A 26,784-nucleotide genomic window follows, 5' to 3' on the forward strand; every position below is an offset into this window, starting at 1 on the left:
AGGATTCTCTACATTGGTTTCTTTAAATTCCATCCGCAGTTCTTCTCAGCATCATTCTGTTATAGGGGTGCACTTTTGCTTGAAGATTTGTCAAGCCTCTTGAGTCATCTTGCCTTTTCCAGTCTCAGACCTTCATATGAATCTGTCTTTTCTCTGAATGACTTGAATTCATCTTTTTTTTTTTTTTTTAAGATTTTATTTATTCATGATAGAGAGAGAGAGAGAGAGAGAGAGAGGCAGAGACCGGCAGAGGGAGAAGCAGGCTCCATGCAGAGAGCCCAATGCGGGACTCAATCCCGGGACTCCAGGATCACGCTCCGGGCCAAAGGCAGGCACTAAACCGCTGAGCCACCCAGGAATCCCCTGAATTCATCTTCTTCAGGCTCTCCTTGGTGGAAGGAAGTGTGATTGGCATTTTAGGCCAAAGAGTTCTTGACTGGAGGACCTGCTTGTGCAATGCAGGACTTTTAGTGTCCTAGCCCCTTATGGTGCCAGTGGTTCTTGGGAGCTGGGGCTCTAGAGGATGTTGGGAAATCAGGGTGGGGTGGTGTCACAATGCTTGGCATGTATTGGGCAGGGCTCAGGATGCTCAAGTGCAGAGTCCTGCCTGAATACCGGAGCCACCCTGTTGAGAAATGCTCTCCTAGGGCTGCCCAACATTCCCTGGAGATTATAGGGTTTGCTTGCTTGTTTGTTTATCTTGGTTTCTCTCACTTCTGCCTTATAATCACTTCTTCCTTGTTGGTTAGGATTATGCAAAGGAGTTTGCCTCTTCCGCTCTTTGGTGAGTTTAACTTGATGGCAAGGTAAGTTGAGAGTTTATCTGATGACTAGCAATTGATAACCGAACTTTGGAGTCCTTGAGGCTCCCAGTTCTGCCAACATTAGCGTCACACTTCTTCTCTGGTAGGTGTCAGGAGGGATGGCATTCTCTCCCACAGTCTGGCTTTTATCTCTGTGCATGTACCTCTCTCTTTCTCTCATAAGTCTCCATGCCCAGTGTGGGGCTTGAATTCATGAGCCCGAGATTGGGTTGTGTTTTCTACCAACCGAGCCAGTCAGGGGCCCCAGTGTTCATGTATCTATCTCTTGATATCAGAGTACCAGTAGGTGCCCTCTCTGCACCTCTGCCCACAGTGCCCACTCCTTCCTTTTTCTTGAGCAAGATGCAGGTTTTCACTGTCATCTTACAGTTGAGTCTCATCTTGCCATATTTTTGCAACTCTTTTGAAATTTACATTCTTGTGTTTATTCCTAATACTTTCTATCATTAGTATGTGGATTTCTGAAGCCATATAGTATATGTACAGATTATTTTAAAATTCATTTCCTCCCATGAAAATTGAATATAATCTCATTGGTTGTCTAATTTCAAAGTTCTATCTGGAATTGTTTCCCTGTCCATATTTGGTTTAAAATATTTCTGATAGGGGGATGCCTGGGTGGCTCAGCGGTTTAGCACCTGCCTTTGGCCTGGGGTGTGATCGTGGAGCCCCAGGATTGAGTCCCACATTGGGCTCCCTGCATGGAGCCTGCTTCTCCCTCTGCCTGTGTGTCTGCCCCTCTCTCTGTGTCTCTCATGAATGAATAAATAAAATCTTTAAAAAATAAAATAGGGGATCCCTGGGTGGCGCAGCGGTTTAGCGCCTGCCTTTGGCCCAGGGCGCGATCCTGGAGACCCGGGATCGAATCCCATGTTGGGCTCCCGGTGCATGGAGCCTGCTTCTCCCTCTGCCTGTGTCTCTGCCTCTCTCTTTCTCTGTGTGACTATCATAAATAAAATAAAATAAAATAAAATATTTCTGATAGCTTGGTAGGTTCAGCTCTTAAGTGACATCATATCTTCTGTCTCTAGCCAGGAATCTTAACACTAGTATCTTACAGCAGGGACCAGAAAATCAAATACATGGAGAGCCTTTCCTATCCCAGAGCCCTTTTTTTTCCCTCCCCAGTCCCCTGCCTCCCGTCCCTTCACTATCCTGACAATTAAGCAAGTATTTGAGCATGCCCATGAGCTCTGGGGGCTTTTAGATCCCTGCCCTTGAGCTTGCCCACATGGAACTTGTATGCTGTTTGGGGAGTGGGGCAGAGTGGTAGAATGAGATTTATTTATTCTCATCCTAAAGGCTTCATTGTCCCCAGGAGAGAGTTTCTGGTGAGTCCTGGGCATTAGCAGGAGGACCAGATGGCAGTTGGCAGGTTGAGTAGTCTCTCAGTTTCCATGCTGTTCCTTCTGCAGCCTCAGGAAGAGGGACCAGACCACCCCTTCCCCACTCCAGGGACCGCAAGCGTTGCAACTAGCTTCTTTATGGAAGCTGAGTGTTACTTAGAAGTGGAGCTCATCTCTCAGTGGCAGTGGCTCTCTCCTGTCACTGTGTAGCTTGTTAAAAATTCCCATTTCAGACTACCCCACAGTTGCTGGACCAGAATTTCCAGGGCCGGGGCCTAAGCCCAGATGGTTGTGGTGGGCAGCTAGGGTTGACAAGCAGCAGCACCCTGTGGGAAGAAACTCGGTCGGGGGTGTCGCCTGCCATGAAGCACCAGCATGTCCCAATGGCTTGTTTTGCATGTTCATTTGATACACTGTCCTTCTCAGCCCACTCCATGCCAGGCACACCACACATCCTCCAACTTAGAACCTGTAACACCGGCTCACCTCCTACTTCCTCTGGAATTGTTCCCCCAGGGGGCCTTGTAAACTTGGCCCTTGCCTATGCAATGGGAATGTGGGGGTACAAAGGATCTTTTGGGCTCGAAGTAGAGGCTGGTTTAGAGCCTCTGTGCCATTGTGAGCCACAGCACCACACAAAGAGGGGCTTCTCAGTTGCAAAAGGGTTCGTAGGCTGGACCAACAAGGAGGAAGCCAGGGCCATTGAGGAAGCTGTCCTCCCTGCTCAGCTGAGTGGTGTTCTGGTGATGCAGAAAAAGGTACCCAAGAGATGTGGAGGAAGCTTTTGTACCAAGACAAGAGAACAGGTTGGGACATTAGAGGGATTGTGTCACTGCAGGTATCTGAGAATGGAAGAATATTGGGAATGTGAGCAGGCCAGCACACATTGGGTCTTGGGTCATCATGCCTGTCAGGTGTTGACTTGAGTTGTTGGAGAAGCAGTGATGCACAATTGGAAAACCAGTGACCGTTGATTATAGACTAAAGACCTCTCAGGCAGGGCTCTGACGTAGTTAAGACACAGTGGTAATGCTTTCTGGACAAAATGACATTTGCCACATGGACTGTTTATATAGTAACCCTTCATTTGCAAAGGATTCTGTTGTGCACAATAGAGTTTCCCCTTTGCTTTGTTCAACTCTGGGTCTTACTGCCCCTGTTTTGAAGCCGAGGAAGTGGAGGCCCAGTGAAAGGCTCCTGTCCCCCAACCCATCCCAGACTGGAGAGTTGTTCTCTTCACTGAGTGTCCTTGCTGAGGCAGAGCTCTGAAATCAAGCTTACAGTCCTGGGTAGAAAATGTGGTGCGTACGTGTTTGCTCCTAGTCCCCAGTTTTATCTTCATATCCTCAGCATCTGGCCCACAGCTTAATAAACCTTGGTTGGGAGAAGTCAAATCTATAGTACCTTTCTTGTGCCCCTGCTGCATGGCTGCCCTGTGCAGGGGCCTGAGGGTGTATAAAGAGAGGTCTGGTGATTAGCCCAAAGAGGAGGTGATGTGCCTGCAGAAGGCAGTTGTTTGTTCCGCTGAGCTCTGAGGGGTCACCAAGGTGGGGGCTTATCTCGGTCTGGGGCACGGGTTGAAGGGACCACTGTGGCTCCAGGCCTCTTTACTGGACTGGGTGTGGTTTGGTCCACACTCTGAAATTTGGTCATCGGTGGTGTTGGCACTCGCTTTAATTTGAGGGAGTCAGGAGGGATCTTAATGTGTGGTGCTTTCCCCTGTTTGACACCCCTTTATGCTTTGTTAATCAACAGGAGCTTGAAGAAATCCGCAAATGTGGAATGAAAAACTTCCGTAACATCCAGGTTGATGAAGCTAATTTATTGACTTGGCAAGGGCTTATTGTTCCTGTGAGTATTGAACACTTCCACTTCTTACCAGATTATTCTTCAAGGTGATATGTGTGTTGGGCTTACCTCTCCACTCCCAAGTAGTCTGTTAGGTAAGAAATCAACAGACGCACCGAAGTGGGCTGTTACTCTAGGATATAATAAGGCAGGGACCTTAGCCTCGGGTGCCTGAGTAGAATCCCGTCTTTGCACTGGTTTTGTGACATTCTGGGGTGCCCGAGCTTTCCACATCTGTGGTTATTGCCTCAGGAAAGGAGTGTATGTTTGTGTTCCTGTCTTCCCCGACTTCTCTGTGCCTGGCCCTGTTTGTCCAGACGGGGCTGCCTTCTCTGACCTCTTGGGAGATGGTGGCCATTCCCATCTAGATCTTTTCTTTGCTTCCCTGCCTGGTTTTGCATCTGTGTGTCTAACCCTCTGGACACATGCATTCCGGGGCTTCATTCCTGGTAGCCTCCACTGTATGCTTTCTGTTGGTTTCCAGTCCCTTTACCTAATGGCCCACCTGGTGCCCTTACCCAGTGTCTTGTTTGGGGCTTCTGCCTCTACTCTGTGACACCCACAGCTCCTGCTCCCTCTGCCTCACAGACTTCTACCTTCAGATGGGCCCAGGCTTACTCTTACAACGGCCTTCTTGTGGCCTTCCTGTTCTCTTGATTTAGGGTCTCTCTTTCTCCATCCTTTCATCTCCTCACCCCTTGAGAGCCTCGTCCTGTACTAACTCATTCACAATCCCAGTTTCTTCTACCCTTCTGGAACTACCTCACACTGAGCCCCAGGTCTCTCCTCTGTCCTCAGGCCTCAAACTTGGCAGCCCTAGAACCCACTGGCCTCTTGAGCCTTTGGACCCTGTGCAGTGTCCCAGCCCCAGGTTCTGTGACCTTGTGCCACTCAGTCCTGTCTGCTGCTACTCCCCTGAGCTCTTAGGCATGGACCCTGTTTAGTTTCCTGCCCTTCTCTCACGCTGTTTCTTGGGGCCTCTGCTGCTGCCAGCATCCTAGATTACTAGATGATTGCTATAAGTGAAGGAGTCCTGTCCCTGTTTCTCTTCCTGCCCTTTCCCACAGAGCCATACCATGTGTCCATGCGGTGGCCTCACTTGGACACCGTGTGCTTCTAGTCTCCTTGGTTCACAACTGGGACTTCTCCATGAGTGCTCCCTTCCTCCCTGTTCTTCTGTACTCACTGCCTCCTCTTTTCATCCCCACTTTCCCTCTGAACCTCAGCCTGTCCATACTCTATATTATTGTGCAGAATCTTTCCTTAAGGGCAGATTGGCTACTTTGCCAAAGCAGAATACGGAACGTGCTTACTGTAGATGCTTTCTTCTTAATGCTGGTTATAGGTCGTGCCTTTTTTTTAAAAGTCCTTGCAACTTGAATAGCAGATACTGGATTCATGATTTATTTTCATGATCACTTGGATAATGAAGGAAAGATACACTTTTTTTTTTTAAGATTTATTTATTCATCTATGATAGGCATAGAGAGAGAGAGAGGCAGAGACACAGGAGGAGGGAGAAGCAGGCTCCATGCCGGGAGCCCGATGCGGGACTCGATCCTGGGACTCCAGAATCGCACCCTGGGCCAAAGGCAGGCGCTAAACCGCTGAGCCACTCAGGGATCCCCAGAAAGATACACTTTTGTAGTATTTCAGTACACATTGAAAAATTTTAAATCTGGGAGTATCCAGTCTGGTTTTGAGGATGAGTTATTGAGATTCCTCCAGGCTTGGAGATGGTAGGGCTCAGGGTACAGTGTGTAGATGATATGGGAGCCCTGACTGGGAAGGTTCAGCTGGTGACCCCAGGCCTTGCCTACTGAATTGTTAGGTGCTAAGTGGAAGGTTGGCCAGTACCATCTGGCCCTGTCCCTTTTCTTTCTTTCTTTTTTTCTTTTTTTAAAGATTTTATTTATTTATTCATGAGAGACACAGAGACAGAGATAGAGAGGCAGGGAGAAGCAGGCTCCATGCAGGGAGCCCGACGTGAGACTCGATCCCGGGTGTCCAAGATCACACCCTGGACTAAAGGCAGCGCCAAACCGCTGAGCCACCCGGGCTGCCCGCCTGTCCCTTTTCTAATTGAGGTTTTGTATACTACTGATAAAAGAAGTAAAGACTTATTCCATGGATCTTTTGAAAAATGATGAGAATGAATGGAACAGTTTTGAGCAGTCAGGCTTGGGCAATCTATCCCATGTTCTCAGAGGCATGAGAATGCAGGCCAGCTCCAAGGCTAGGTAGCTGTCATCAGGCTTTGCCCAGAACATCCCCAAGGCCTCCCTCTGTCACATTGGTGGAACCCGTAGAATGGTCTGTGGTTTTATAAGTTCAAGGTGGAGACCAGCTGATAGAATGCAATGTACTTCAGTCAAGGCTCTGGGTGGGGAGTGTCCAGACCAAAGCCAAACCTTCCATTTAGGGGAAGCTGGGCCCAGAGACAGTAGGCCACAGCCGCTCTCTCCCCATTCCACTGCCTCTTCCTATTTCTCTTGTGTCCTTACTACAGTGACTGCCCAGGGCCCCTGGCTTGCTATGAGAAGCATTTCAAGGAAGCAGTGACAGTGCTTTTGGCAACTGACCCTTCCATGGTCCTCACTAGTACCCCACACCTGGAGCTGAGATCTTCCTGCACCATAGGGGCTGAGTCAGTGTGGGCACTCTCCTCCTCAGACTCACCTGGGGTCCACCCAGCTGGAATGAAAGCAGGCCCATGCTGATAAAGGCATAGTAGTCCAGAAGCATGCCTTGAGCACCTGGTACTGGTCCTCAGGGAGCAGCTTAGTAAATACGACCTCATTGTATGTAGGTCAGAGAAGGAGCAGACCCAGACTCTTCAGAGATGGAAGATGGGAGTGAACCAATGGGGTGCTTCCTTGAGACATTTCATTGTTACCATTGCACTTCAGGCTTATTCCTTTAAACATTTTTTTTTTAAAGATTTATTTATTTATTTATTCATAGAGACACAGGCAGAGGGAGAAGCAGACTCCATGCAGGGATTCCGGGTCTCCGGGATCACACCCTGGACTGAAGGTGGCGCTAAACCGCTGAGCCACCCAGGCTGCCCGCCTTTAAACATTTTTATATAATTTTTTTCATTCAAAATTCAGAGGTGATAGTTATGGGAGAAAATGATCTCATAATCCTATCATGAAGAAAATCAGTATGTTTTTGGGCACCTGCCCTTCAGGAACTAGAGGATGGTGGTGAGCCTTCTCAAATTTCTCACCCAATGAACATGTTCATGTTTGCTCTTAACCGTTAGCATATTCCTCCCAGCCTTTTTACATGCAATTTTTAATGGACCATATGATACCTTCGTAATTATCACATGCTTTCATCATTTAGTCATTGTCTTGAAACTTTATGAATGTGATTTTTGATAACTGTACAGTATCCCATAATATTTGTGCTATCATTTATTCAGTCATTCCTTTAAGTTTGGCCATTTGGATTGTTGTTTTTCCATTTTTAAATAATTTATCCATGAACATCTGAATGTGAAAATCTTAGTGTATTAGTGTACCTCTTTGTTTATTTTAGGTTTGATTTTTTTTTAAGAATTTACTTAGTTTTGGGATCCCTGGGTGGCGCAGCGGTTTGGTGCCTGCCTTTGGCCCAGGGCGCGATCCTGGAGACCCGGGATCGAGTCCCACGTCGGGCTCCCGGTGCATGGAGCCTGCTTCTCCCTCTGCCTATGTCTCTGCCTTTCTCTCTCTCTCTCTCTCTGTGATTATCATAAATAAATAAAAAAATTAAAAAAAAAAGAATTTATTTAGTTTTAAAGATTTTATTTATTTATGCATGAAAGACACACAGAGAGAGGCAGAGACACAAGCAGAGGGAGAAGCAGGCTGGGAGGCTGATGTGTGACTTGATCCCAGGACCAGGATCATGCCCTGAGCCAAAGGCAGACGTTCAACCCCTGAGCCACTCGGGCATCCCAAGATTCTATTTATTTTTTTAAAGTATCTCCATATTCAACATGGGGCTTGAACTCTCAACCCTGAGATCAAGAGTCACACACTCTGATGACTGAGCCAACCAGGTGCCCCTATTTTAGGTTTGATCTTGAGCTACAGTAGTCTGATCAGGAGGATGACAGTTGTGCCAGCTTATACTCTTATGGGCACTGTCGGCACCATCCCTGCATATGTCCTTGTCAGTCATAGAAGCAGCTGGGTGTTATTAAAGGGGGTTCTGAATGGCAGTATTTCAGCATCCAGGCTGTGGGGGTACGTTTGCCCCAGGGTGAGAGAACCGTGGCCTTTCTTCAACTGGTTTGAGATCTCGGGCACATTAAGCAGCTTGTCTCGGTATCCTCACATATAAAAGGAGTACTCATCTCTCTGGTTGTTGTAAAAGTTCAGTAAGTGCATGTGTGTGAAGTTCTTAGGCTCGCTTTTATTATTAAAAGCCTTTGTGGGGCTCCACAAAATTATTTGGGAGTATGTAGCAAAGAGCCCATGAAACCAGCATACAGAAAGAAGTCATTGTTTCCAGTGTGATAGGTGCAAAAGTACTCAATTGGATTTAGTCCCATTCATCCATTCAGGCTGTTAATAACAAAATACCAGATACTGGTTAGTTTATAGCAACAGAAATTTATTTCTCGCTGTTCTGGAGGCTGGAAGTTGAAGATCAGAGTGCCAGTTCTGGGGATGGCCTTGTTCTTGGTCACAGTCTTCCCCTGTATCCTGATACAGCAGAAGGAGCAAGCTAGCTCTCTGGGGCCTGTTACAAGGCACTAATCTCATTCACGAGGGCTCTTCCCTAATGATCTAGTCACTTCCCAAAGATCCTACCTCATAACACTAATACTCTGGGCATTAAGTTTTCAATGTATGAATTTTGGGCCTGCACAAACATAGTAATGTGCATTTTTAATGTTATTTTAGTTGAAGGCTTTCTAAAATTTATTGACTGTTTATATTTCCGCAATATCAATCATAGTTTAAGTATGCTTCTTTGTTGAATTGTAGGAATTCTGTATATTAGTCCTTTGTGTTTGGGAAAAATATTTTTCAGCTGTTTTCTTTCTTTTTTTGTTTATTCAAGAATTGTTAACTTGAAAGTTTCTCTTAAAATTTAAAAATTGTTTTGCTTCATTAATTTTTATTGTAAAATACACTTAACATAAAATTTGCCATTTGTAAGCCTACAATTCAGTGACCTTAATTTTTTTTTAAATATTTTTTTTCTTTATTTATTTATGATAGTCACAGAGAGAGAGAGAGAGAGAGGCAGAGACACAGGCAGAGGGAGAAGCAGGCTCCATGCACCGGGAGCCCGACGTGGGATTCGATCCCGGGTCTCCAGGATCACGCCCTGGGCCAAAGGCAGGCGCCAAACTACTGCGCCACCCAGGGATCCCCATCAGTGACCTTAATTATGTTCAAAATGTTGAACAACCACCACTGTCTTATTTCCAAATTTTTTCATCACTCAAACAGAACCTGTGTATCCATTCAGTAACACCCTACTACCCCAAACCTCTCAACCCTTGGGAACCTCTAATCTACTGTCTTTATGAATTTACCTATTGTAGATATTTCATATAAATCATATAATATTTGTCTTTTTGATCTGGCTTATTTCACTTAGCATAATTTTTTTAGGGTTATCATCTATATGGTACCACAAACCAGAACATAATTCCTTTTAATGGATGAACAGTGTTCCATTTTGTTTTTATTTTTGTTTATCTACTCATCTCTTGATGGAAAGTAGGGTGGTTTTCACCTTCTGGCTATTGTGAACATTGGCATACAAATGCCTGCTTGAGTCCCTGGCCATTTTTTTTTTTTTTTTTTTTGTTAAGATTTATTTATTCAGAGAGAGAGAGAGGCAGAAACACAGGCAGAGGGAGAAGCAGGCTCCACGCAGGAAGCCCGACGTGGGTCTCCAGGATCACACCCCGGGCTGCAGGCGGCGCTAAACCGCTGTGCCACCAGGGCTGCCTGAGTTCCTGGCCATTTGTATATTGTCTCTGAGGAAATGTTAATTCAAGCAAGGCCTCCTTTCCTTTCCTTTCCTTTCCTTTCCTTTCCTTTCCTTTCCTTTCCTTTCCTTTCCTTTCCTTTCCTTTCCTTTCCTTTCCTTTTTCCTTCTTCCTTTTTCCTTTTTCCCTTTTCCTTTCCTTTTCATTTCAAGCTCAGTGTGGAGCCCAACAGGGGCTTAACCCTGAGATCAAGACCTGAGTTGAGATCAAGAGTCAGACACTTAACTGAGCCACTCAGGTGCACCAAGACTTAAGTTCTTTAGAGCAGTTTTAGGTTCACAGTAACATTAAGAGAAAGGGATAGAGATTTCTTACATACTCCCTAGCCCCACACATCTCTAACTTCCCCCATTATGGACATTCCCTACCAGAGTGGTGTATTTTTTACAATTGATGGACCTGCATTGACACATCATAATCACTAAACCCATTAGGGTTAATCCTTGGTAGCATATATTCTGTGAGTTTGGAAAAATGTATAACGGCACGTATCCATTATCATAATATCATATAGAGTATTTCCACTGCCCTGAGATCCTCTGTATTCTACTTTTGCAATCCACCCCCCCAACCCCCAACCCCTTACCTGCCCCCAGCAACCACTAACCTTTTTCCTGTCTTCATAGGTTGGCTTTTTCTAGAATGTCATTTAGTTGGAATCATACAGTATGTAGGGTTTTTTTTATTTTTTTTCAGATTGGCTTCTTTTATTTTTTTTTATTTTTTATTTATTTTATTTTATTTATTTATGATAGTCACATAGAGAGAGAGAGAGAGAGGCAGAGACATAGGCAGAGGGAGAAGCAGGCTCCATGCACCGGGAGCCTGACGTGGGATTCGATCCGGGGTCTCCAGGATCGTGCCCTGGGCCAAAGGCAGGCGCCAAACCGCTGCGCCACCCAGGGATCCCCAGATTGGCTTCTTTTAGTTATAATAATATACATTTAAGTTTCCTCCATATTGCTTCATGGCTTGGTAGCTGCTTTCTTTTTAGCATTGAATACTGTTCCATTGTTTGGATAAACCACAGTTTAACTGTTCACCTAAAGGGCATCTTGTTTGCTTCCAAGTTTTGGCAATTATGAATAAGTGGCAATAAACTTTTTTTTTTTTTTTTTGAGAGAGAGCGCAGAGCCAGAGAGAAAACACAAGGGGTGAGAGGGGACAGAGGGAAAAGAAGGGGGCTCCCTGCTCAAGGACACAGGGCTCCCAATGTGGGGCTTGATCCCAGGACCCTGGGATCATGACCTGAGCTGAAGGCAGATGCTTAACCGATTGAGCCACCCAGGTGCCCTGGCTATAAACTTTTTTTTTTTTTAATTTTTATTTATTTATTTATGATAGTCACACACAGAGAGAGAGAGAGGCAGAGACACAGGCAGAGGGAGAAGCAGGCTCCATGCAGGGAGCCCGACGTGGGATTCGATCTCGGGTCTTCGGGATCGCGCCCTGGGCCAAAGGCAGGCGCCAAACCACTGCGCCACCCAGGGATCCCAAACTTTTTTTTTTTTTTTTAAAGATTTTATTTATTTATTCATGAGAGACACAGGCAGAGACACAGGCAGAGAGAGAAGCAGGCTCCATACAGGGAGCCTGATGTGGGACTCCATCCCAGGACTTAGGATCACACCCTGAGCCAAAGGCAGACGCTCAACCGCCGAGCCACCCAGGTGTCCCTATAAACATTTTTAGTTGGGTGTTTGTGTTCTCCTTGTCTTTGAGTTGTAGGAGTCCTTTATTTACTTATTTATATATATATATATATATATTTAAAGATTTTATTTATTTATTCATGAGAATACACAGAGAGGAGAGAGAGGCAGAGACACAGGCAGAGGGAGAAGCAGGCCCCATGCAGGGAGCCTGACGTGGAACTTGATCCAGGGTCTCCAGGATCACACCCTGGGCTGCAGGCGGCGCTAAACTGCTGAGCCACCGGGGCTGCCCTATATAAATATTTTTAAAGATTTTATTTATTCATGAGAGACACAGAGAGGAGAGAGAGGCAGAGACACAGGCAGAGGGAGAAGCAGGCCCCATGCAGGGAGCCTGACGTGGGACTCGATCTCGGGACTCCAAGACCATGCCCTGGGCCAAAGGCAGGCACTAAACCGCTGAGCCACCCAGGCTTCCCTATATTTTGTAGATATTAAGCCCTTATTAGATATATAATTTGCAAATACTTTGTCCCATTCTGTGGGCTGTACTTTCACGGTTTTTGGTAGTTAATTAAAAAAAAAATTCAGAGCAGCCCCGGTGGCGCAGCAGTTTAGCGCCACCTGCAGCCCGGAGTGTGATCCTGGAGACCCGGGATTGAGTCCCATGTCAGGCTGCCGCATGGAGCCTGCTTTTCCCTCTGCCTGTGTCTCTGCCTCTCTCTCTCTCTCTCTCTCTCTCTCTTTCTCTGAATAAATAAATAAGTAAATCTTTAAAAAATTTTTAAAAAGATTCATGTGTTGTTGACACACAATGTTACATTAGTCGGGTAGTGTTCTTTGATGCACAAAAGTTTTTAATTTTAGTGAAGTACATTTTATGCCTTTTTCTTTTGTGGCCTGTGCTTTTGGTAAGATATTTAAGAAACCATTGTCAAATCCAGATCATACAGGTCTTCCCCTGTTTTTGTTTTCTTTTTAAGTAAGCTCTACATCCATTGTGGGGCTCAGGCTCACAACCCTGAGAGCAAGAGCTACATTCTCTACGCAGCGCTCCAACCAGCCTCCACTCTTATTTTCTTCTAAGAATGTTTATAGGGATACCTGGGTGGCTCAGTTGGTTAGGCATCTACCTTTGGCACAGATAGTGATCCCAGGGTTCTGGGATTGAGTCCCATATCAGGCTCCCTGCTCAGTGGGGAGCCTGCTTCTCCCTCTCCTGCTCCCCCTGCTTGTGCTCTCTCTCCCCACACTCTGAAATTAATAAATAAGTAAAAATTAAGAAGAAAGAATGTTTATAGTTTAGCTCTTAAATTTTTGTCTTTGATGCATTTTTTAAAAAAGATTTATTCATTTATTCATGAGAGACAGAGAGAGAGAGGCAGAAACACAGGCAGAGGGAGAAGCAGGCTCCATGCAGGGAGCCAGATGTGGAACTCAATTACGGGACTTCAGGATCACGCCCTGAGCCGAAGGTAGGCAGCGCTAAACCGCTGAGCCACCAGGGCTGCCCTCTTGATCTATTTTAAGTAAATTTTTGTATATGGTGAAAGGAAAGGGTCCGTTTTTGTTATTTTGTGTGTGGATATCCAGTTTTCCCAGACCATTTGTTTAAGAGACTGCTCTTGATCTTGGCATCTTTCTCGAAAATCAGTTTAGTACCTATGTGGGGGGTTATTTCTGGGCTCTGAGTTCTATTTCATTGGTCCATATATCTGTCTTTTTGCCAGTCACACTGTTTTGGTTACTGTAGCTTTGTAATAAGTTTTATTTTATTTTATTTTTTTAAAGATTTTGTTTATTTATTCATGAGGGACACACACAGAGAGAAGCAGAGACACAGGTAAAGGGAGAAGCAGGCTCCATCCAGGGAGCCGGATGTGGGACTTGATCCCAGGACCCAGGATCACGCCCTGGGCCAAAGGCAGTGCTAAACCCCTGAGCCACCCAGGCTGCCCTTCACTTTTTTTAAAAAGTAAACTATACCTGCAGTGTGGGGCTCAAACTCACAAGCCGAAGATCAAGTTGCAAGCACTACCAACTGAGCCAGTCAGGTTCCCCTTTGATCTTCTTTTTCAAGATTGTTTTGGCTATTCAGAGTTCTTTGAGATACCATATGAATTTTAGGATGGGTTTTTCCGTTTTGCAAGGTTAACTACTTGGGATTTTAGTAGACCTAACATTGAATCTTGAGATCACTTTGGGTGGTATTATCATTAGACTATTAAGTCTTCCAAATCAAGAACCCAGGATGTCTTTTCATTTTTTTTTTTTTAAAGATTTTATTTATTTATTCATGATAGAGAGAGAGAGAGAGAGAGAGAGAGGCAGAGACACAGGCAGAGGGAGAAGCAGGCTCCATGCACCGGGAGCCCGACGTGGGATCCGATCCCGGGTCTCCAGGATCGTGCCCTGGGCCAAAGGCAGGCACCAAACCGCTGCGCCACCCAGGGATCCCAGGATGTCTTTTCATATATTTAGGTCTTTAATTTCTCTCAGCAGTGTTTTGTATTGTTCAGTGTGTAAGTCTTAGGCCTCTGTATTATTTAGCTCAGACTGCCATAATAAAACGCCATAGGGACACCTGGGTTGCTCAGTGGTTAAGTGTCTACCTTTGGTTCAGGGTGTTGATCCTGGGATGGGCAGATCAAGTCCTGTGTCAAGATCCCCACAGGGAGCCTGCTTCTCCCTCTGCCTATGTCTCTGCTTCTCTCTGTCTCTCTCATGAAAAAAAATAAAATCTAAAAAAACAAAAACAAAAAACAAAAAAACCCCACAACGCCCAAAACCACCATAGACTAGGTGGCTTAAACAACATAAATTAATTTTTCATACTTCTAGAGGCTAGATGTCCTAGATCACAGTCTGGCAGGGTCACTTTCTGGTGAGAACTCTTCCTGGTTTGCAAATGGCTACCACATGGAGAAATGGGCAAAGGAGCTCTTCTTGTAAGTGTAGTAGGTCCTCCCCACCCCAATCCGTGGTTTCAGTTACCCTTAATCAACAATGATCCCAAAGCAGATGATCTTCCTTCCGACATATCTTCAGGTCAGGAGTAGCCTAATGCTACATTACCATGCCTACATGATTCACCTCACTTCATCTCATCACGTAGGCATTTTATTATCTCACATCATCACTAGAAGAAGGGTGAATACAGTGCCATAAGATATTTTGAGAGACCACATTCATTTAACTTTTATTACAGTATATTATAATTGTTCTATGTTTTATTTAAAAAATTTTTAAGATTTTTTTTTTTAAGATTTTATTTATTCACGATAGACATAGAGAGAGAGAGGGGCAGAGACACAGGCAGAGGGAAAAGCAGGCTCCATGCTGGGAGCCTGACGCGGGACTCCATCCTGGGACTTCAGGATCGCGCCCTGGGCCAAAGGCAGGCGCTAAACCGCTGAGCCACCCAGGGATCCCCCGTGTTCTATTTTTTAATTGTCAATCTGTTGGTGTGCCTAATTTATAAATTAAACTTCGTCATAGGTATGTATGCATAGGAAAAAACATAGTGTATGTGGAGTTTGGTACTATCTGTGGTTTCAGATATCCACTGTGGATCTTAGAAAGTATACTGTGTTGATAAAGGGAGACTACTGTTCATTAATCCTATTGGATCAGGGCTCTCTACCTTATGACCTCATCTAACCTTAGTTGCTTGCTTACTCCAAATACAGTGATCCTGGGGATTGGGGCTTCAATAGCATATGAATTTGGAAGGAAAACATTGTCTGTAACAGCCTTCTTGGTTAAATTTGTTTCTAGGTATTTTATTCTTTTCAATGTTATTACTTTTTTAAGATTTTACTTTATTTATTCATGAAAAACACACAGAGAGAGGCAGAGACATAGGCAGAAGGAGAAAAGCAGGCTCTCTCCATGGGAGCCTGATGTGGGACTGAGATCTCAGGACCCCAGGATCACACCCTGAGCCAAGCCAGACGGACGCTCAACCGCTGAGCCACCCAGGCAGCCCTCATTTATTAGTTTTAACTGTATGTGTGTGTAATCTTTAAAGTTTTGTTTTGTTTTGTTTTAAGATTTTATTTATTTATTCATGAGAGACACACACAGAGAGGCAGAGACACAGGCAGAGGGAGAAGCAGGCTCCATGCAGGGAGCCCGACGTGGGACTCGATCCCTGGTCTCCAGGATCACACCCTGGGCCAAAGGCAGTGCTAAACTGCTGAGCCTCCCAGGCTGCCCTCTTTTTTAAGTTTTTCTATTTATAAGATCAAAGTCCTTTGAGTAGAAGTAGTTTTATGCCTTCATTCCAATTTGGATATCTTTTACTTCTTTTTCCTGCCTAATTGTCCTGGCTAGGAGCACCAATACTTTGTCAAATAGAAGTGGCAAAAGTAAGCATCGATGTCTTATTCCTGATTTTAGAGGAAAAACGTTTATACTTTGACCATTGAGTGTGATGTTGGTTGTAGCTTTTTCAAATACAGCTTTTGTGGTGTTCTCTACCTAGTTTATAAAGTGTTTTTATCATGAAAGTGTGTTAAGTTTGCATCACTTGAAATGATTGTTTTTTTCCTTTATTAATGTGGTATACTACAGTGATTTTTGTATATTTAGGCATCCTTGCATTCCTGGAATAAATCCCACTTGGTCATGGTGTATAATCATTTTAATATGCTTCTGAATTCATTTTGCTAGTGTTTTGTTGAAGATTTTGGCTCAAATCTCATAAGGGATTTTGTAAATTTTCATGTAGTGTCTTTGGGTTCAGTATTAGGGTGATGCTGGGCTCATAGAATGAGTTATGAAGTGTTTCCTCTTCAGAAGAGTTCTAGAAGAATCCGTGCCAATTCTTTACACAGTTGGTACAATTCATCAGTAAAACCATCTGATTCAGGACTCTTTTGTTAGGAGGTTTTTGATTGCTGATTCAACCTCCTTAGTCATTAGAGGTCTATTTCTCTTTTCTTTTTCTTGATTCAGTTTTAGTAGATTGAGTATTCCTGGGAGTTTGTGCATCTCCTCTAAGTTATCTAATTTGTTGATATACACAACTGTTTATAGTGCTCTCTTATGATCTGTTTTATTTCTGTAAAATTGGGAGTAATGCCTTCACTTTCATTTCTGATTTTAGTAATGTGTGAGTCTCTTCTCTTTTACTTAGTCAGCCTAGCCAAATGTTTATCAGTTTCGTTGATCTTTTAAAAGAACCAGCTTTTGGTTTCACTGCTGTATCTTTATTGTTTTTATACATTCTGTTTATCTCCTCTGTAATTGTTATTGATTTCTTTCTGCTAGCTTCAGGTTTAGTTTGCTTTTTCCTTCATTTCTTAAAGTGTCCTGTTAGGTTATTGACTAGAGATCTTTACTGTTATTGGTGTTTACAGCTGTAAATTTCCCTCTGAGCACTACTTCTGCCCCATCCCTAAAGGTTTGGTTTGTTGTGTTTTAATTTTCATTCATCTAAGGATGCCTGGGTGGCTCAACGGTCAGACCTCTGGTTGAGCCTCTGGTTGAACTTCTGCCTTCTGCTCAGGGTGTGATCCTGGGGTCCCCACATGGGGCTCTCCACAGGGAGCCTGCTTCCCCCTCTGCCTATGTCTCTGCCTCAGTGTCTCTCATGAATAAATAAATAAAATCTTTAAAAAATTTGTTTCATTCATCTAAAGATATTTCCTAATTTCCCTTGTGATTTTTTTCCTTGACCTGTTTTTTTAAGAATGTATTTAATTTCCACGCATTTGTGAGTTTTCCAGTTTTCTTTTCGTTATTGACTTCTAGTTGCATTCCACAATGGCCAGAAACTCTATTTTGTGTGATTTCAGTCTTTAAAAATTTATTTAAAGACTTCTTATGTGGCCTAACATGTGGTTTATTGTGGAGGATGTTTCATGAGCACTTGAGAAGAATGTATATTCTGCTACTTTCAGATAGAGTGTTCTGTATATGTTAGGTCTAACTGGTTGTTCAAGTACCGTATTTCCTTGTTGATTTTCTGTCTTGTTCTTTATTGAAAATGGTATATAAATCCCCAAAGATTATTTTATAACTTGTATTTCTTACCTTTCTACCTTTACTTCTGTCAATTTTGCTGTATGTATTTTGGTTCATATGTTTGTTGTGTTCAGGTTTATAATTATTATATCTTCTTGTTGAATTGAACCTTTGTTGATATATAATGTCCTTTGTTAAAATATTTTTTACTTAAAATCTATCTTGTCTGATAGTAATCTTGTAACTGGAGCTCTTTTTTTGTTGTTGTTATAATTGCATGGAATATCTTTTTTCTATCTTTTTCTTCTGACTTCTTTATGTCTTTGTAAAGTGAGTCTCTTCAATCAGCATATAGATGGATGGCATCTTCTTATCCATTCTGGCAATCTCAGTCTTTTATTAAGTGGAGAGAGTATGCATTTACAATTCAAATAATTACTGATAAGAAAGGATTTACTCTGTTATTTATCTGTTTTCTGGGTGTCTTATGCATTTTGTTCCTAAATACCTCCATTATTGCCATATATATATATAGTTGATTTTTTTGGTAGCATATAATTTTGATTCCCCTCTTTCCTTTTATATATACTTACAGTAATTTTCTTAGAGGTTACCTTGGGGATTACAGTCAACATCTTAATCTTTTAACAACTTAATTTGAATACTACTAACTTAATTTCAATAGTATTTAAATACTCTGCTCTTATATGTCTCCATTATCTACTACTTTTACATTGTTACCGTCACAAAGAGCAGTTACAAACCCAAAGTACACTAATCTATATACTAGCTTTTATATTTTTCTGTGTAGTTAAATTTATTATTCTTTGTATCTGTATATGCCTTTTAAGTTACTGTCCTTTCATTTAGCTTGTTGGACTCCTATTTGTATTTCTTATAGGGAAAGTGATGATTCAGTTTGTTTTGTTTTGTTTTTAATGATTTTATTTATTTATTCATAGAGACACACAGAGAGAGGGAGAGAGGCAGAGGCACAGGCAGAGGGAGAAGCAAGCTCCATGCAGGGAGCCTGATGTGGGACTCGATCCAGGGTCCTCAGGATCAAACCCCCGGCTGCAGGCGGCGCTAAACCGCTGCGCCACTGGGGCTGCCCAGTTTGGTTTTTTTTAATCTAGGAATTTAAGAAAAAAGATTTTATTTATTTATTCATGAGAGACAGAGAGAGAGAGAAGCAGAGACACAGGCAGAGGGAGAAGCAAGCTCCACGGAGGGAGCCTGATGTGGGACTCGATCCTGGGTGTCCAGAATCATGCCCTGGGCCAAAGGCAGGTGCCAAATTGCTGAGCCACCCAGGCGTCCCTAAATCTGGGAATATTTTATTTTATTTTATTTTATTTTATTTATGTATTTAAAGATTTTATTTATTTATTTGACAGAGAGAGAGAGAGCACGAGCAGTGGGGAGGAGCAGAGTGAAAAGCAGACTCTCCACTGAGCAGGGAGCCCAATGCAATGCAAGCCTTGATCCTATGGCCTTTGGGGAGACTTGATCCTTTGACCTTTGGGTCCTGACCTGATCTGAAGACAGATGCTTAACCAAGCCTGAGCTACCCAAGTTCCCATCTGGGAATATTTTGATTTCTCATTGATTTTGAGGAGATAGCTTTTGCTGATGTCTTTTTCTTTCAGCGCCTTGAATATGTCATTCTACTGCCTTCTGGCTTCCATGGTTTCTTTCTTTTTTTTTTTTTTTTAATTTTTATTTATTTATGATAGTCACAGAGAGAGAGAGAGAGAGAGAGAGAGAGGCAGAGACACAGGCAGAGGGAGAAGCAGGCTCCATGCACCGGGAGCCCGATGTGGGATTCGATCCCAGGTCTCCAGGATCGCGCCCTGGGCCAAAGGCAGGCGCCAAACTGCTGCGCCACCCAGGGATCCCTCTTCCATGGTTTCTAATGAGAAATCATTTGTCTTATTTTTTTTTTAAGATTTCATTCATTCATTCATTCATTCATTCATTCATGACAGACACACAGAAACAGGCAGGGAAAAACAGGCTCCTCACAGGGAGGCTGTTGTGGGACTCAATCCCTGAACCACGATCACGGCCTGAGCTGAAGGCAGACACTTAACTACTGAGCCACCCAGGCGTCCTGTTTTTGTCTTATTGAGGATCCCGAAAAATCACTTCTCTTTTATGGCTTTCAAGATTGTCTCTTTGGGATGCCTGGGTGGCTCAGCTGGTTCAGGGGATTCTTTCTGATTCTTCTGCTTGCTCAAACCTACTGTCAAACCACTCTACTGTGGTTTTCATTTCAGTTATTGTGTTTTTCAGCTCCAAAATTTGTTTGTTTCCTTTTTATGATTTCTGTCTATTGGTATTCTCATTTTGCTCAGAAATCATTTTCCTGGTTTCATTTAGGTCTTGGTCCATGATTTCCTTTATCTCTTTGAGCATGTTTAAGACTATGATTTTAGGAGTGGCCCAGTCAGAAGAGCATGTGACTCTTGATCTTGGAGTTGTGAGTTCAACCCTCATGTTTAGGGTGTAATAAAACTTTTTTTAAAAAGACCGTTAATTTTAATTCTTTGTCCAGTGAGACCACTGTTAAAACTTCCTTAGGGGGGGATCCCTGGGTGGCGCAGCGGTTTGGCGCCTGCCTTTGGCCCAGGGCGCGATCCTGGAGACCTGGGATCAAATCCACTTCGGGCTTCCGGTGCATGGAGCCTGCTTCTCCCTCTGCCTATGTCTCTGCCTCTCTCTCTCTCTCTCTGTGACTATCATGAATAAATAAATAAAATCTTAAAAAAAAAAAAAAAAAAAAAACTTCCTCAGGGATGGTTTCTGTTGATTTGTTTTATTCCTTTAAGTTAGTCATACTTCTCGGTTTCTTTTTTTTTTAATTTTTTAAATTTATTTATGATAGTCACAGAGAGAGAAAGAGAGAGAGGCAGAGACACAGGCAGAGAGAGAGGCAGGCTCCATGCACCGGGAGCCCGATGTGGGATTCGATCCCAGGTCTCCAGGATCGCGCCCTGGGCCAAAGGCAGGCGCCAAACCGCTGCGCCACCCAGGGATCCCTACTTCTCTTTTTCTTGCTTTCCTTTTTCTTTTTCCTTTTTTTTAAAGATTTCATTTTTGGGGTTAATTGTCTGACTTATTTTTTTAAGATTTTATTTATTTATTCATGAGAGACATACAGAGACACAGGCAGAGGGAGAAGCAGGCTCCCTATGGGGAGCCTGATGTGGGACTCGATCCCAGGACCCCAGGATCACAACCTGAACCAAAGGCAGACACTCAACCTCTGAGCCACCCAGGCATCCCAGTTGTCTGACTCTTGATCTCAGCTCAGGTCTTGATCTCAGGGTCATAGTTAAAGCCTTAAGTTGTGCTCCATGCTGGGCATGGAACCTACTTAAAATTTAAAAAAAAATTATTTAAAGATTGATTGATTGATTGATTGATTGATTGATTCATTCATTCATTCGAGACTGGGCAGGGGGTGGGCAGAGACACAGGCAAGGGGAGAAGCAGGCTCCATGCAGGGTGCCCGATGTGGGACTCAATCCCAGGTCTGATCACACCCTGGAGTGAAGGCAGCACTAAACCGCTGAGCCACCCAGGCTGCCCTATTTATTTATTTTTAAAGATTTATTTATTTGAGGGAGAGAGCAGGGGCAGTAGTTTGGGGGAGAGGCAAAGGGAGAGGGGAAGCAGACTCCATGCTGACAACCCTGAGCTCATGGCCCGGCCTGAAACCAGGAGTCGGACACTTAACTGACTGAGCCACCCAGGAGCCCTTGTTTTTTTAGTTTTTTAAAGATTTATTTATTTGAGAGAGAGAGAGAGCAAGCACACACATGGGCAGGGGGAGGGGCAGAGGGAGCGAGAGAATCTCTAGCATTCTCCCTCACACACACACTAAGTGTGGAGCCTGACCTGGGGCTCAATCTCACAACACTGAAATTGTGACCTGAGCCGAAATCAAGAGTCAGTCCTTCAACCAACAGAGCCACCCAGGTGTCCCAAGATTTTATTTTTATTTTTATTTATTTTTATTTATTTATTTTTTTTAAAGATTTATTTATTTATTTATGATAGACACAGAGAGAGAGAGAGAGAGGCAGAGACACAGGCAGAGGGAGAAGCAGGCTCCATGCCGGGAGCCCGATGCGGAACTCGATCCCGGGACTCCAGGATCACGCCCTGGGCCAAAGGCAGGCGCCAAACCGCTGAGCCACCCAGGGATTCCCCAAGATTTTATTTTTAAATTTCTGTACACCCAACATGGGGCTTAAACTTACAAATCCAAGGTTGCATCAGACTGAGCCAACCAGGCACCCCCCCTTTTCTTTGTGTGCTTTGTGATTTTTGTTGTTTTTGAAAACTGGACATTTGAATATTATGATGTGGAATCAGATTCTTCCCCCAGCTCAGGGTTTGCTGGGGTTTTTTGTTTTGTTTTAAGTAATCTCTACACCCAAGGTGGGGCTTGAACTCATAACAACAAGAGCAATAGTCACATGTTTTAGTGACTGAGCCAACCAGGTGCCCTGGGGTTTGCTGTTCTTGATTGTTAAGGCTTCACTTGTGTTCTACCAGTGTTTTGGCTGAAATATCCTCGAATGTCGGAAGCTTACGAAAAAAAAAGTCTCTCTCCGTCTGTGCACATTGACTCTGTACTGGGGTCCTACTTACTTAGTGCGTAGCCAGCCAGGTTGTTGCAGTTTTCCCATAGCCTTTACTTGTTGCTTGCATTTAGGCTATGGTTAGCCAGTGGTGAAAGGTTTAGGTGTTCACCACTCACTTTTCTGAGCACGTAGCCTGTCCTGGGCATATGCATGGCTTTCTCAGTTCCCCGGTATACTTGGGCACTTTTTTTTTTTAAATTTTTTTTTTATTTTTATTTATTTATGATAGTCACAGAGAGAGAGAGAGGCAGAGACACAGGCAGAGGGAGAAGCAGGCTCCAAGCACCGGGAGCCCGACGTGGGACTCGATCCCGGGTCTCCAGGATCGCGCCCTGGGCCAAAGGCAGGCGCCAAACCACTGCGCCACCCAGGGATCCCACTTGGGCACTTTTGAATGTTTAATTTCCCCAGGTTTGTCCTTGGCTTCTCCTCCTCTGCTTTAGAAAGTCTATTATATGTCTCAATTGCTATCTTTTTTTATTCCAGGCGGCTGTGGGCTTTTCATTGCCTGTTTTTGAGCAGTGCCTGCAATTTTCCACCGTTGTGTGCATTCTGAGTTAGGCAAAACCGAGACAAGCACCTCATGTCGGCCCCTCTGGTACCCCTAAGACAGGTTACAACAGACACACGCAGTAGCGATTCGCAAGTAAGGTCTGTTTTGCTCCCTCTGGGACCAGGGACCAGGGCCCCACACGAAATAGAGGCTGCTTTCTGCAGGACTGTGTGCTGCCCAGCCACGGAGGAGGTGGAATACGAGTGAAGAGAATTGCCACAAAGCTTTCCCGCCAGTTTTCAGTTGCCATTTTCTTGATTCTGCATTCATTTGGCTGCTCTTGGACTGTTTTCCTGATTTCATACAGAGTTCTGACAGTTTGTGGGATTTTTTTAAAATTTTGTTTTGTTTTATGTTTCTGTGGAGAGAGGAGTTTGGAGCTGCTTGCTTTGCCCTTTTGCTGATGTTGCTCTCTAAATCTTTAAATTTTAATCAGGAATGAGTGGATTTCGTTAAAGGGCCACATTACTGTCAATTAAATTTTATGATATGAGTTTTCAAAGTGGCCTGTTAATTAAACCTCTTTTCCCTTTCTGGATTAACCCTTCCTTCATCCTGGATTATTTAAAAATACTCCATTGTAGGAAAATCAGTTGAGCATTGACTCTTAATTTCAGCTTGGGTTGTGATCTTGGGTCCTGGATCGAGCCCTGTGTGGGGCCCCCGCTCATCTGGGAGTCTGTTTCTGCCCCTCTCCCCCACTTGTATGCGTGCATGGTTCTCTCTCTCTCTCATAAATAAATAGATCTTCAAAATGCCTTTTATTTTATTTTTTTAAATTGATTGATTGATTGATTATGACAGACACGGGGAGGGGGGGTGGCAGAGACACAGGCAGAGGGAGAAGCAGGCTCCATGCAGGGAGCCGGACATGGGACACGATCCTGGGTCTCCAGGATCACACCCCAGGCCGAAGGTGGCGCCAAACCGCTGGGCCACCAGGGCTGCCCTCAAAATGCTTTTTAAAAAAAATTAAAGTAAAAGGGATGCCTGGGTGGCTCAGCGGTTGAGCGTCTGCCTTTGGCTCAGATCATGATCTTTTTTTTTTTTTTCTTTCTTTCTGTCTTTAATATTTTATTTATTTAATCATAGAGACACAGAGAGAAAGAGAGGCAGAGATACAGGCAGAGGGAGAAGCAGGCTCCATGCAGGGAGCCCGACGTGGCACTCGATCCCGGGTCTCCAGGATCACACCCCAGGCTGCGGGCGACGCTAAACCGCTGCGCCACAATGGATCTTGGAGTCCCGGGATTGAGTCCCTCATCAGGCTTCCTACATGGAGCCTGCTTCTCCCTCTGCCTGTGTCCCTGCCTCTCTCTCTCTCTGTCTCTCGTGAATACATACAATTAAAAAAAAATTTAAATAAATTTAAAAAATACTAATAAATAAAGTAAAAAAATAATACTAATCTTCAGTGTTTTTGTCCCTGTTCATATGTGAGATTGGACTGTGTTTTCTCTGTGCTAGTGGATTTGGATACATGTTAGATTCATGTATCATGAAGAAGCAATTTCAATCTTTTCCTGTGTTGTGAGTAGTAATTTCTGCTTTTATGTTATGAGGTCTTCCTTGGTGTTACTTTTTGTCCTTTTCTAATTTTGTGACTTGAGTGCTTCCTTCTTTATTATTATTAATATTATTTTTAAAGGTTTTATTTATTTATGAGACCCAGAAAGAGGCAGAGACATAGGCAGACGGAGAAACAGGCTCCCCAAGGGAAACCCAATGCGGGACTCTATCCCAGGACTCAGGAATCACACCCTGAGCCTAAGGCAGACACTTAACCACTGAGGCACCCAGGTGCCCCAAGCGCTTTCTTCTTTAAAGCAGGAATTCATTCCATCTTTATTATTTTTTTTTCATCATTCCATCTTTAAAAAATAAAGGGGGAGGGGGGATCCCTGGGTGGAGCAGCGGTTTGGCGCCTGCCTTTGGCCCAGGGTGCGATCCTGGAGACCCGGGATCGAATCCCACTTTGGGCTCCCGGTGCATGGAGCCTGCTTCTCCCTCTGCCTATGTCTCTGCCTCTCTCTCTCTCTCTCTCTCTGTGTGACTATCATAAATAAATAAAAATAAAAATAAAAAAGATATCAATTATTTATTTATTTGAGAGAGAGAGGAAGAATGGAGGGAGGAGGAGCAGAGGGAGAGGGAGAAGTAGACTTTGACTTTGTACCAAGCAGGGAGACCCATATGGGGCTGATCTCACGATCATGACCTGAACTGGAAACCAAGAGTTGGATGCTCAACTGACAGTCACCCAGGCACCCCAGCAATTCATTCCATCTTGAGTTCCTTTCTTGCCTGGGGTACTCCTCGTCTCATTGTCACCCTGAACTTGTGGTGCTGCTGCTAATTTTACGTCTTATTGAGAAGGTAAAACATGCCCAAATGGAAACATTCCAACAATGACAATAAATCTTCCTTCAACCGCACGTCAGTTCCTCATTTGTAAAATGGAGTTAATAAGTGCCTGGCTCTCACAGTGGGCAGGGGACTAAATAAGTTGACAGTGCTCCTGGGCCAGGCACAGAGCAAGTGTTTACTTCAGCTAATGGTGTGGTTAATGCTCCAGTCAGCTGCCCTGGATGCCTTTGCCTTTGGGCTTCAGAATCACAGACTTGTGAGTCATCTTTGTATCCCTGAGGCCTTGTATATCAAGGCTGCCTCCAGAATTGTTTTTAAAATGAAATGAAGGCCCTCTGGAGAGCCCTTGTACTTCCTTGCAGTTCACCCCACCAGCTGTTTAGAGAGGTAGAGTCTCTGACACTGCATAGTTTCTCTGGCCTCCATACTGGCTCCTGGGCTCATGCTCTCCTTTCAGGGCCCACATACACCAGGTTCTGGTGAACCCCTCCAGAAATTGTTTGGGGATGGCCATTAGTTGCACTGATAATGTCATCTTTCAAAAACTGGAAGTACGTTTGTCTCTGTAGGCTTTTCCATTTCAGAAGTTCTTTGCAGCACCTCACAGGCTCATCATCAGATCTCCCCCACCTGGGCTGGATACCAATGTTTTTTTTGTTTGTTAAGATTTTATTTATTTATTCATGAGAGATAGAGAGAGGCAGAGACACAGGCAGAGGGGAGAAGCAGGCTCCACACAAGGAACCCGATGTGGGACTCAGTCCCAGGACCCCACCATCACACCCTGAGCCCAACGCAGACAGACGCTCAACCACTGAGCCACCCAGGCGTCCCACCAACCTCCTTGGAATCTCTTTGCTCCCTTGTCACATGAGCTGCAGGTCAGTGCCCTCCACCAGCTGACTCTGAGTTGGACTGTGGCTAGGGTATTGAAAACTAGTTGTTGAGTGAAATTCCTAGTGATGAACTTTGAAGGAGAGACATCACATTTTCTCAGGAACACCTCTTCCTGCTCAGGAAACCACGCCTACCTTTTCTCCTTGGAACACCTCTCCTCCTCCTCCTGAGTCTTCTCTGAAACTCCTTATCCCCGAATCACACCCTTCTGTGTTTTCTCCAGTCACCATTCATAGTGGTGAGGTCACTTATGACTACAAGTAAGGAAACTCTCCAATTCAGCTTTGCTTCGAAAAGGGAAAGTTACTGCACCTGACAAAAAGTCCTGTGGGGGATCCCTGGGTGGTGCAGCGGTTTGGCGCCTGCCTTTGGCCCGGGGCGCGATCCTGGAGACCCGGGATCGAATCCCACGTTGGGCTCCCGGTGCATGGAGCCTGCTTCTCCCTCTGCCTGTGTCTCTGCCTCTCTCTCTCTCTCTCTCTTTCTCTGTGACTATCATGAATAAATAAAGATTAAAAAAAAAAAAAGTCCTGTGGTGGGCAGCCCAGGTGGCTCAGCGGTTTAGTGCCACCTTCAGCCTAGGGCCTGATCCTGGAGACCCGGGATTGAGCCCCACATCAGGCTCCCTGCATGGAGCCTGCTTCTCCCTCCGCCTGTGTCTCTGC

At 44.3% G+C, this 26,784-nt stretch overlaps 1 protein-coding gene across 4 annotated transcripts in view; it reads left to right on the plus strand.

Annotated features, from left to right (window-relative positions):
* UBE2L3 (ubiquitin conjugating enzyme E2 L3) overlaps positions 1 to 26,784 on the plus strand; it is a 72,396-nt gene that overhangs the window by 22,804 nt on the left and 22,808 nt on the right. For 3 of the 4 annotated variants that reach the window (XM_049101902.1, XM_025474927.3, XM_049101903.1), the window contains one exon: positions 3,926 to 4,021. The exons of the other annotated variant lie outside the window; for it this stretch is intronic. In XM_049101902.1, coding sequence (XP_048957859.1) covers positions 3,926 to 4,021 — 96 coding nt within the window. The remainder of the gene's footprint in view (positions 1 to 3,925; positions 4,022 to 26,784) is intronic. 4 annotated transcript variants of the gene reach the window in all.

Source organism: Canis lupus, chromosome 26 (genome assembly GCF_003254725.2).
Source record: "Canis lupus dingo isolate Sandy chromosome 26, ASM325472v2, whole genome shotgun sequence".
Taxonomy (NCBI): Eukaryota; Metazoa; Chordata; class Mammalia; order Carnivora; family Canidae; genus Canis; species Canis lupus.